Source organism: Populus trichocarpa, chromosome 6, assembly GCF_000002775.5.
Source record: "Populus trichocarpa isolate Nisqually-1 chromosome 6, P.trichocarpa_v4.1, whole genome shotgun sequence".
NCBI classification, from domain to species: Eukaryota; Viridiplantae; Streptophyta; class Magnoliopsida; order Malpighiales; family Salicaceae; genus Populus; species Populus trichocarpa.
In genome coordinates, this window is record NC_037290.2 from 12350383 (window position 1) to 12360670 (window position 10288).

Consider the following 10288-nt stretch of genomic DNA (forward strand, 5'->3'; position numbering starts at 1 on the left):
AAACAAAAGAAATATCTCATAAAAACATTTAAAAAAAAACATAAATTTGACCCCACTGCTAATTAATAATAAAAACTAAAAGAATTTAATTTACATTGAAAAAACATTCTATCTTCAAATTTAGAGATATTTTTCACTGAAACAATATAATGATAATATTTCTCCTCCACTTCAAAACTTTAACACTAGTTTTCAAAGAAATTAAAATCTTTTCACATAAGTCATTAGTTGTTATTAAATTAATTGGGGAAAAATAATTCTTCTCTCATCTCAATTATACAATGAAAATGACTATATTACTATTAGAAAGAAAAAAAATGGCCTCAAAAGGTATTTTTGTATTTTCACAATGATGTTTTTGTTATTATAATATTAGTTGAGGGACAATTTGATATTTCACCAAATATAAAAAATAATAAACAATTAAAAAGCAAAGTGAAACAACCAAAATGCCTTTAAAAATAAAAAATTTTAAACTAAAGTGTCGGTGTTAGTTTTGATTTGTCGCTGATGAGTCTTTTTCTTCTTCTTCTTTTCTCTCTCCTCCCCCAAAAATTATAGCTTAACTCTTTTTGTTGTTGACATTTTTTTTTATTTATTTTTTTTCTTTTTTATTTTGTAAAATTTTTATTTGTTTTCAATTTCATCATTCAATCTCAATTTACCAAATATTATAATTTTCAATTTGGACTTTATTCTTTTTATTTTTAATTTTTTTTCTGTCTTTTTGTAAAAGTTTTATTGGTTTTTAATTTCATCCTTCAATCCAAATTCATGGTGTTATGTTTTTCAATTTCATCCTCATTATTTTTATTTTTATTTTTTTTTCTTGGCCTTTTTGTACGAGTTATTATTCTTTTCAATTTTACCCTTCAATCAAATACTTTTCTTTATTTTTAATGTCAATTTTGATCCTCATTCTTTTAATGTTTTTGGTTCTTTTGCTAAATTGACTTTTGTTTTTCAATTTTACCTTTCAATCAAATTTAAAATTTATTTTGTATTTTTATTTTGTTCCTCATTCTTTTAATTGTTATTTTTTTAATTCTTTTTTTATAATTGAAATTCTTTTTTTTTCAATTTTATCCTTCAATATTTGATTAATTAAAAATTAAACTTCATGATTTTTTCAGATAAGATGCTACAGATCTAATAACCTAGTTCATTGGTTTAAAAAGTTAACACAAATTTTATTTTTAAAAAGCTTTATAATTTCTCTTTATTTTTTTAATCAAGTTATTCCAATCTCATGATCTGGACTGTGGGTTTGACAGAATATCTCAGGTTGACTCTGCCTTAATTACTAGAGTTATAATTTTATCATGTTAACTCGGGTTAACCAGAATCGGTTTTTTTATGTTCTTTTTTTTATCATATTTTATTTTTCTGTATTCAATGAGATATGAATTTAGATATATCGTTTGTTCACTTTTGATAATTTTTTTCCAGATTATCCTAATTACTTTTCTTTTTTTAATTTGATTTATCTATTGTCATTTTCTACTTTTTTTTTATTTAATTAAAATAAAGTGAGCTTATTCAACTTAATTGATTATATAACCTGAGCCATATATATATATAAAACACTATTACAGCAACTAGTTATATTTTTTTGCGCAAAATAAAAATAAAAATAGTGTAGCCTTCCAGCAAAACACAGGTAGCGAAACTAGTACGAGGTAGGCAAGGCAGCGGGACATTCCAGCAAAAGTACGATCCTTAATTTACCCAAGATATAATTGTTCGAAGAATAATAAGTGGCGATTAGCAGAAAGAAGATCCCTAATCTCAAATATAAATTATCATTAATAATTAGAGTAAAAAGCAGTAGTTTAAAAAGAAAGATGCTTTTCTTATTAATATATTAATATTTTTTGAGATATTGTTTTAATAGTCTTAATGTAAATAACTTTAATAAATTAATATTAAAAATAAAAAAATCTAAGAAATATATATTTTTATTTAAAACACTTTAAAAATATCTTGCGAATCAACAAACCGTACTAAACAAGCCGTGTCTCCATATAACAGCACCTCCTTTCCTCTTCGCCTTTTTCTTTCTGTCTCTCTCCTTATTTTCAATACTAAAGAAAGAAAGAAACCAAATAGTAACAGAAAAATGTCGAACAACGAAGAGCATGTGGAGGAAATAAGCACAACAAATGGGGATTCATTTGAAAATGTCAAACAGAGGCTCAAGGACCGATCTAAGGTAACATTCAAATCTCTGTTTTTCTTTTTGGTTTTAGTGATTCTGATTGTTTTGACGTTGTCGGCATACTTTGTTTTTGGTGTAGAAAGTGGCTCAAACGAAAGAGATCCTGTCTAAACAGGCTGTTAAGATTGCCAAACAAGCCGGGGAACATGAAAGTTTTATTAACAAGGTTCGCCCTTTTGCAAGCTTTATTTTATTCATTCCATGGTTGGATTTTCATTGAAGAAACTTGAAAGTCTGGTTTTTTCAATTCATATAAACATTGGTTGGTTTTGCTATAGAAAAGAAATTGTGTCTCCCTTTTGTCTTTTGTTGTGATCTATGGTATTTTTTATTATTATTATATGAGCATGTTCACAGCAAAAGATATCAACTTGATTTGCTTCTTCTTTTTTCTTTTTTTTTGTCGTTGTAGGTGACTCATCTTCTTGGTGTTCTTGGCTTCGGGGGGTTTTGCTTCCTTCTGGGAGCGAGTGAGTAATAATATACTGTCTGATTATGGAATTTGTTACTCTCAGTTGTTTTGAAGAATTACTTTGTTATTTGTTTGTTAAATGTTCAGGGCCACAAGATTTTCCTTATGCGTACTGTTTCTTCTATGTCACGTTTGTTCCTCTTCGGTGGATATACTATCGGTTCAAGAAATCGCATTATTATCTTCTGGTATGCTGCTCTCTTGTCTATTTTTTGTTACTTCTCACAGGTTCAAGAAGTTTTTATTAGTTAACCGCTCTGTCAAGTTGTGTACGCTTGTTGAAGTAGTGTGATTTGCAGAGGTTTAAAAAAATTGAGATATCTAATCACAAATCCTTTGCCTTTTTAAGTTTATTTCCCTACTAGGTTGACAAGAACTGACAAGTGATCAATTGACATCATTTTTTTGGGTTTCAGGATTTTTGCTATTATGCCAATACTATATTCTTGGTTGACATCCTTTTATATCCAAAGAATGAAAAGCTTTTCATGGTTTGCTTCTCATTTGCTGAAGTAAGAGAATATGCTGGTGGTAACTCAACCTTTTAATTGTTGGAGGTTTCACTTTGTCCTTCTCACTCATTTAAATGCTGCTGTAGGGACCATTGGCATGGGCATTGATTGTTTGGCGTTGCAGCTTGGTTTTTAGTTCTGTAGACAAACTTGTTAGTGCCCTGATACATCTTCTACCTGGTGAGATTGTCCTTCTCTCTAGGTCAACTTGTTTAGAACACATCTTAAGGAAGTGAAACCATGCATATTGACGTGTTAATAAAGATTGGAAAGTTAAAAATCACAAATATGGTATTGCTTCATTTGAAAATGTCATTGTAAATCTATTTTCACCTATGTTTTGTGGTTTCTTAGTGGTCTTTTAATATGAATTTTTTTCTATATTATCTCTTTTGAACTTCTGCTGCGTTCTGGACGGGTAAAGATGAAAATACCAAACTGGGAGATGGTGGAGTGACCAATGTGACTCTTACAGAGTCCAAATAACTCATGCCAGTTTCATTATGCTTTGTCATCTCAAGTTTATAGATCAAAAAACAACTTATTAATTAGCGACTGGATCAATGTGCTCCATTTTGTCTCGACCTAGGAAAGGACTTGTCAAATTTTTTTAACCTATATGAAGTTTTGAAATCACATCCCTCAACTATTGATAAATGTAATGAACAAGAGAAACTTCAAGCTCTGAACAGCTGTTATTTTTCTTGGAAACCAGCATGGACTGGCTAATGGAGCCCTTTTAAATGAATTAGCAAGTTTAATTTTTTTGATCAATCATCACTTGCTTTCCAGAATTGACAAGTATTTTTCCATTAAGGGTTGGTTTTCTTCACTATTCGGTGGTGGAATCCTGCAACCTTTGAAGCCATGCATCAAGAAGAAACTCCCCGCAGAGTCTCATGGCCGTATGGAGTGGAAGACAAATCCTACCTGATGACATGGTTGTTCTGGGTGCCCTTGTTTGCTTATACCCTGTGGCAGGCTCTTTATTTTCTCATTGTCGATGTCCTACGTCGGCAGAGGCTCTTAAGAGATCCTGAAGTCATGACTTCTTACAGGTTCGGAGTTCTCTTTCAACATGGATATTTGCACACATTTGGTTTAACTATATGCGTCGGCTTTTATTGTGCATACAATCGTAATTTGTCTACTTTATGAACTTTCTTCTGATTGCTGTTTTTGGCTGACAGGGAACTATCAAAAAAAGCCCAGAAAGCAAACAATATATGGTGGCAATTGAGTGGTTTGCTTGGGGACCAGCACCGCCTACTAATGTACACTCTGTTGCAAGCTATATTTACTGTGGCAACCATGGCACTCACAGTCCCCATCTTCTTGTCCTATGAATTGCATGTGGTTTTCCAAATACTCAAGATTTCAGCAGCTGCATGGAATGGAGGAAGCTTTCTACTAGAGGTAATGCCGAGGCAGGTGATTCTCAAAGAGAAGAAGAAATCAGAAATGCAGCCAGTATCTCCTGAGCAAGACCAATCATCAACTGTGGTGGAAAATGCAATGAAGGCCGAAATCTCGGCTGAGGTGAACGGGTCCTAACAGAGATAAAACTCATGGAGAAATCTCGGCTGCGTAATAGTTGAAATTGTACTTTAAAAATGAATCGGCAACAATCCTCTTATATAGGTTGTTGTCTTATCACGTAGGTTCGAAGGCTTTCAAGATTTCTAAACTTTTCTTTTCGTTTCTTGTTTTCTTTTTTCTTTTTTTGTATATTCACAACGTAAATTTTGTGTTAGAAGTTAAAACCGACTCCTCATCCAACTGAGCGGTTTCTTCCATGTCTGGAAGTTTAGTGTCACAGGTAGCAGTTAGAGGAAATCTTGTGGTTAGAGAGAGTGCAGCAGCTTTCCATATTCTCACTTTGAATTTTATATCACAATATGGTTTTTTTATTATGTTCATTTTAGGCCCAAGCTCATTCATTTTAATCCCTGGATGGAGTTCGCCTTTTTTTTTAAAATTTTTTTTTTTTAAGAAAGCTTTTAAAAATTATTTTATTAATTTTTCTCATGTTATGTATGATTCACAATCATCTAAATGTATTGAACATGATTTATGTTTGCATATTAAACACTAATGGATTAATTAGATAAAATTCTTTAAATGATGAAACATTTAGTTTCATATTATATTTAACCAAACATGCTATTGTATAAATGACCTGAAATGATGATAAATTTCATTACTGGAAAGTTTCTTTTACAATCATGAAAGTCTAACGATTGCTAACTAAGAATTTAATAATTATTTTGTAGTACTAATTATCGTAATACAAGATTGATGTGGGCGATATCTCTTCTATATTATTAATATTATAATGTTTATTGTATTATTTCATTAATAATTAAGATTTGTAGGTTTGAAGGAGTTTATAAAGAATTCAAGATATAATTTAATAAATCAAATATAACTTTTAATCTTACTATTAGATCAAAATTGCAATTTTGATAGAAAATTCTGAAAATTCTTTTTCTATCGAGATTTCATGATATCAGAGATCAAGAAAGGCTTAAAAGTTACTATTTGAGATTCTTTTTAATTTACTTTATTGTATTTGAATTTTTTTTCTATTTAGATTAGGATTTTCAATTTAATTAGTATTTTATGATTTAAAAATTCTAATGCTAGATGGATTCTATTAATTAGATAAGTTTTAATTAGTAATCATTTCCTGTAAATGATTCTAGGTTTAGAATTAGTAAAGATAGGAATATCTAATTTATTTTATGAAGATTCAGATTCAGACTATTATTTATATTTTATAAAATACCATAGTTTTTTCTAAATTTTTCTAGAGTTTAGATTTGCAACAATAGGGCTTGAGAACTATAGTTTCTATTCACGTTATTCGTCATGTTAATTGGTATTAGAGTTGGTTGGCCTATTTGATGGATGGAGATGCTAGCAACTCACTTCACAATGAAAGAGTAGAGGCCCTACAAGGTGTTGTGCGGGCTTAAGAGTAAAAACTAGATTCTTGAAAACAAAGGATTGATTGTTTGAAGCAAACCATAACAGATCTAGTTTGGATAATAGGTAACACAAACAAGGATCGTGAAGAGGAGAGAAACTTGCATGGAGACTTACCTTGAGACAGGTCAAACCCCCTATCTATTCCTAAATCTGATGAGATTCTATTCTACGAAGGGAGATTCTCAAAGTAAAAATTTATTAAATGGTTAATAGAGTTGGAAGCTTATTTTTATTTCAAAAAAGTTCCTTATCATCTATAGGTAGGACTTGTTGTATGCAAACTTTCTTGTGATGGTTTGAATTTCTATGTAACACCTCTACATAGATAATAAATGGTCACACATTAAAACTAGTGGAACACCACCAAAATAACATGAAATTAATTTTTTTTAACCCTAGTGAATACATATTCACCCCTAACCCTAACATAACCGGCCATGAAATTAAAAGACAATCAATTCAAATAAAATAATACCATGTAAGACCAATAAACTTAAAAGATCAACATCACATGCTTAAAATAGAAAAGCAAACCATAAATTCTTGTATTAACGGTATAAAGTTGATGTCATCATCATCACAACTTCATAATAAAAAGAATAATATTAAACCACAATAATTCTATGATTTATTTAGTAAAATCCTTCAAGATTATCAAAATAAACATAAGCATGGAAATCCTATAGCTAGATAAAAACATTTAGGAAATCCTATAACTAATCATCATGTCAAGTTATATAGTTTTATGGTGTATATGATGAACCTGTTAAAAATAAAACATATTAAGCAATAAGGATGATAGTTATATTTTGTAATACAATATTAACCATTTAACGTACAACAATGATATTTTCTTACATATACACATGTAACTTACAAACTTTTTAGCTTCTCAACATAATTTTACCCTTATTTACTATACACATTACCTCTACCAACTATTAGTAGTAACATAACATCTTAACATATTTATTCTTGCGTTTAAATGATTAGTTATCCACATAACTCTAGGATTCAATATAAAGTACATAGTTTCCAATCTTTTGGTTAGCTGTTTTTATAAGGCATAGGCCTATAATGGTGTTTCTTACACTAACACCAATAAGTAGCCCTAAGCATACAGGTCTCTATTCTGAGACCCCTTTTAATCACCCTTTAGAGGTCCGATAACATAATCAACAAGTAATCATTGTTCACCCACATCTATGCTGAAGATGTATACCTAGCATCTTTCCAGTCTCCGTTCATGCAACTGACTATTATTCAACAACTACCCTCCACACTTGTGGCTGATACAAGAAAATCAAGCTCTCATTCCTTAAGGCCGACCCGAAATAACCATTTAGAGTTTCACTGCTATGGCTAACTCCTCAACGTAAAATACACATCCAACATGTCATTCGAGGGACCTCAACCCTAGCCCCACTCATGTGGCTGGCTTCCATGAATATAATCCATGCATACTTGTATTTTTAATACCTATTTACAAGTTAAGCCCCTTCTTAGAGTTAGCTTCCATACAAAAATTCATTCAACTTGACAATTATCATATATCAATCCCAACCCCCCTCATATGGCTGGCTACTATACCGCAACACAATTCTCATGATACATATTACAATATGATTTCATCAATCTTTTACCAATGCATTACCACAAAACATGTAACTCATCATCAATATACTTTTTAAAGAATTGAAACTTATATATAATACTGAAAAATTAAAAAAAATGAGATGACAAACATCTACCTGATTCCCTCACCAGTTCAATCCTGCTTGTTTAGGGTCCTATAATTGGTGCCTCACATGCATCACACAAAGTTATACATTAAGTACACTCCTTAAATATTAAAATTTTCAATAATTTAAGTACTTATTGCATATGAATTTTATCCTTTATATTTTCACACCTTATGCTTAAGGTTTCCAGCACTAAAACTTCTCTAAGCATAATAATATCTTCATGCAAGCTAATTACATGCACACATGCATTATGTTTTTCTTTCCACATACTTTTCCATGTTAATTAACCTTTGGGGCTTCCCAAATCAGCACCCTTACATCCTGCAATACGGTTATCACAACAACTCTATTTTAGACAATTTTGGTCATCAAAGAGTTTTAAAACTTTTCCAAATTAAAGGTGCTACTTCAGCTCTTATTTTCATCTTCTTAGGGTGCCAAAACAAATCCTAATTAATCACTTTTAGGGCTTTTATAGCAGCCCCAAGTTTTATGCCCAAAAAACCCTCCATTCGGCTCTCCTTTCTCTCAAATTTGGGGTTGTCTCTTTTTTTTTATTGGAGTGTTGAATCAACCATCAACACACATATTATAACTAGATTTATAGTCATGGTTCACCTAAAATGGGTCACCATCTCAACCCCCAAATCTCACAATACACTTTACACAATTCTTTCAAAACATACAACTTCAAACCCAACAAACAATATCATCCAATCACATACAAAATAACACATCAAATTATCATAATCATCTTAGCCAACATTAATCCCTTGGTTTTTTTTCCAAGAGTTTTCTTCAATTCCCTTTACTATTTACAAATAATTAAGCTCTACAACATATTGATTAATCAATTTACATGTATAATGATTTTCTTAAAAGCCATTCAAGATCATGAAATTCAAGAATCCAAGAACTTAGTTCTTTCTTTCACCTTACATTCAAGAATCAACTTCTCCATAATCAATTATTATTAAAAATCAAGAAATTTAATACAACAATGTACTCTTCCATTGGTGGTCATTTTGGTCGAACCTCCCTTTCCCTCTTTTCCTAAGGGATTTCCCTTTAAAATTTACAACAAGAATTTATTAAATCATTATACAATTTCATAAATATTGTTAATTCCTAAGAAGATACGTTTTCTCCTCAATCTCCCTAACTCTAAAATAAAAAGAAATTCAAGAAATTCAAGTCTTTAAACATCATACAAGAAGTCATATTTATTACACTAATGAGGTTCATTCAACAATAATTGTTCTCAAATTCAAACAAAGAACCATTACTCATGCATAACCTAAATTGGATGAACCTACCCCTTATCATTCTAGAGATTTTTCTTTAATTTTAAACGACTTATTACTCAAACTAATCTCTTTCTATGCTTAACTACTTGTATTTCATCAAAGATGTTCCCTTAACATTAATAATGCATACATTTCAACAAGAATACACACCAAGAAATCCTTGTCTTGGTCAAATCTCTCTAGGGTTTCTACCCAAAAATTTTCTTCAAAATTCTTTCTTATTTCTACTAATTAAATCTTATCTTAAGGTTATATCGTGTAATCTTTGCAAAGAACATATTTTCTCTAATTTCTCATAAACCTTAATTTTAACAGGAATTAGAGATTTTGCTTTCTACCCCACAATCTAACACCAATATACATTATTTAAGTTTAACAGACACTTTACCTTATTTTTTGAACTCAATTGACCCTCCCTTAAACAAGTTCTTGATCAAATCTTCTCTTCTTTTATGTTCTTGATCTTTTTTTAAGTTCTTATTTTTCTCTGTTATGTTCTTGATTAGACATGTTTTCTTTATTTCTTCTTCTTCTTTTTTTTGTAAAGAAAGCTTTCACTCCCATAATACCCTCTCTACTCTTCTCTCAATCTTTTGTGACAATAATTTCCTCTGGATATGAGAATAAGAGTTACAGGTTTAAAACTTCTCCCTCTCCCCTCTTAAAAATTGTTAGCTCTAAAAACTATTTGTTATTTGATTATACAAAAACAAAAATAGACGTTTATGAAATTGAACACCAACAAAATATTAGGATATTTGTTTGAGAACACACTAACTCCATAGAAAACAAACCAAAATAAATTATAAAGACCATTTCAAAATCAACCAAATATTGAAGAATGATTTTTTTTTAAAAAAAGTAAATAGAAATCCAACACTGAATGATAAAAATGAAAAAAATCAAAGGATAAAAAAATAATAACTAATCAAACCTGCGACTTGGGTCACAGATTCCACGGGGTTTAATAACTTTTTTAATATATATATATTTTTTACTTAATTATATGATAATAAAAACAAAAACTTGCAAAATTGAACACC

General features: G+C 30.2%; 1 protein-coding gene across 1 annotated transcript; it reads left to right on the forward strand.

Annotated features, from left to right (window-relative positions):
• Window positions 1-2014: 2014 nt before the first annotated feature.
• Window positions 2015-5121, forward strand: LOC7484646 (glycerophosphocholine acyltransferase 1). The gene is made up of 8 exons (XM_002308237.4): window positions 2015-2212; window positions 2298-2384; window positions 2631-2688; window positions 2778-2878; window positions 3107-3202; window positions 3289-3382; window positions 4020-4260; window positions 4393-5121. The coding sequence occupies exons 1-8, from the start codon at window positions 2120-2122 to the stop codon at window positions 4754-4756; spliced, it is 1134 nt and encodes a 377-aa protein (XP_002308273.1). The 5' UTR covers window positions 2015-2119; the 3' UTR covers window positions 4757-5121.
• The last annotated feature ends 5167 nt before the right edge of the window (window positions 5122-10288 follow it).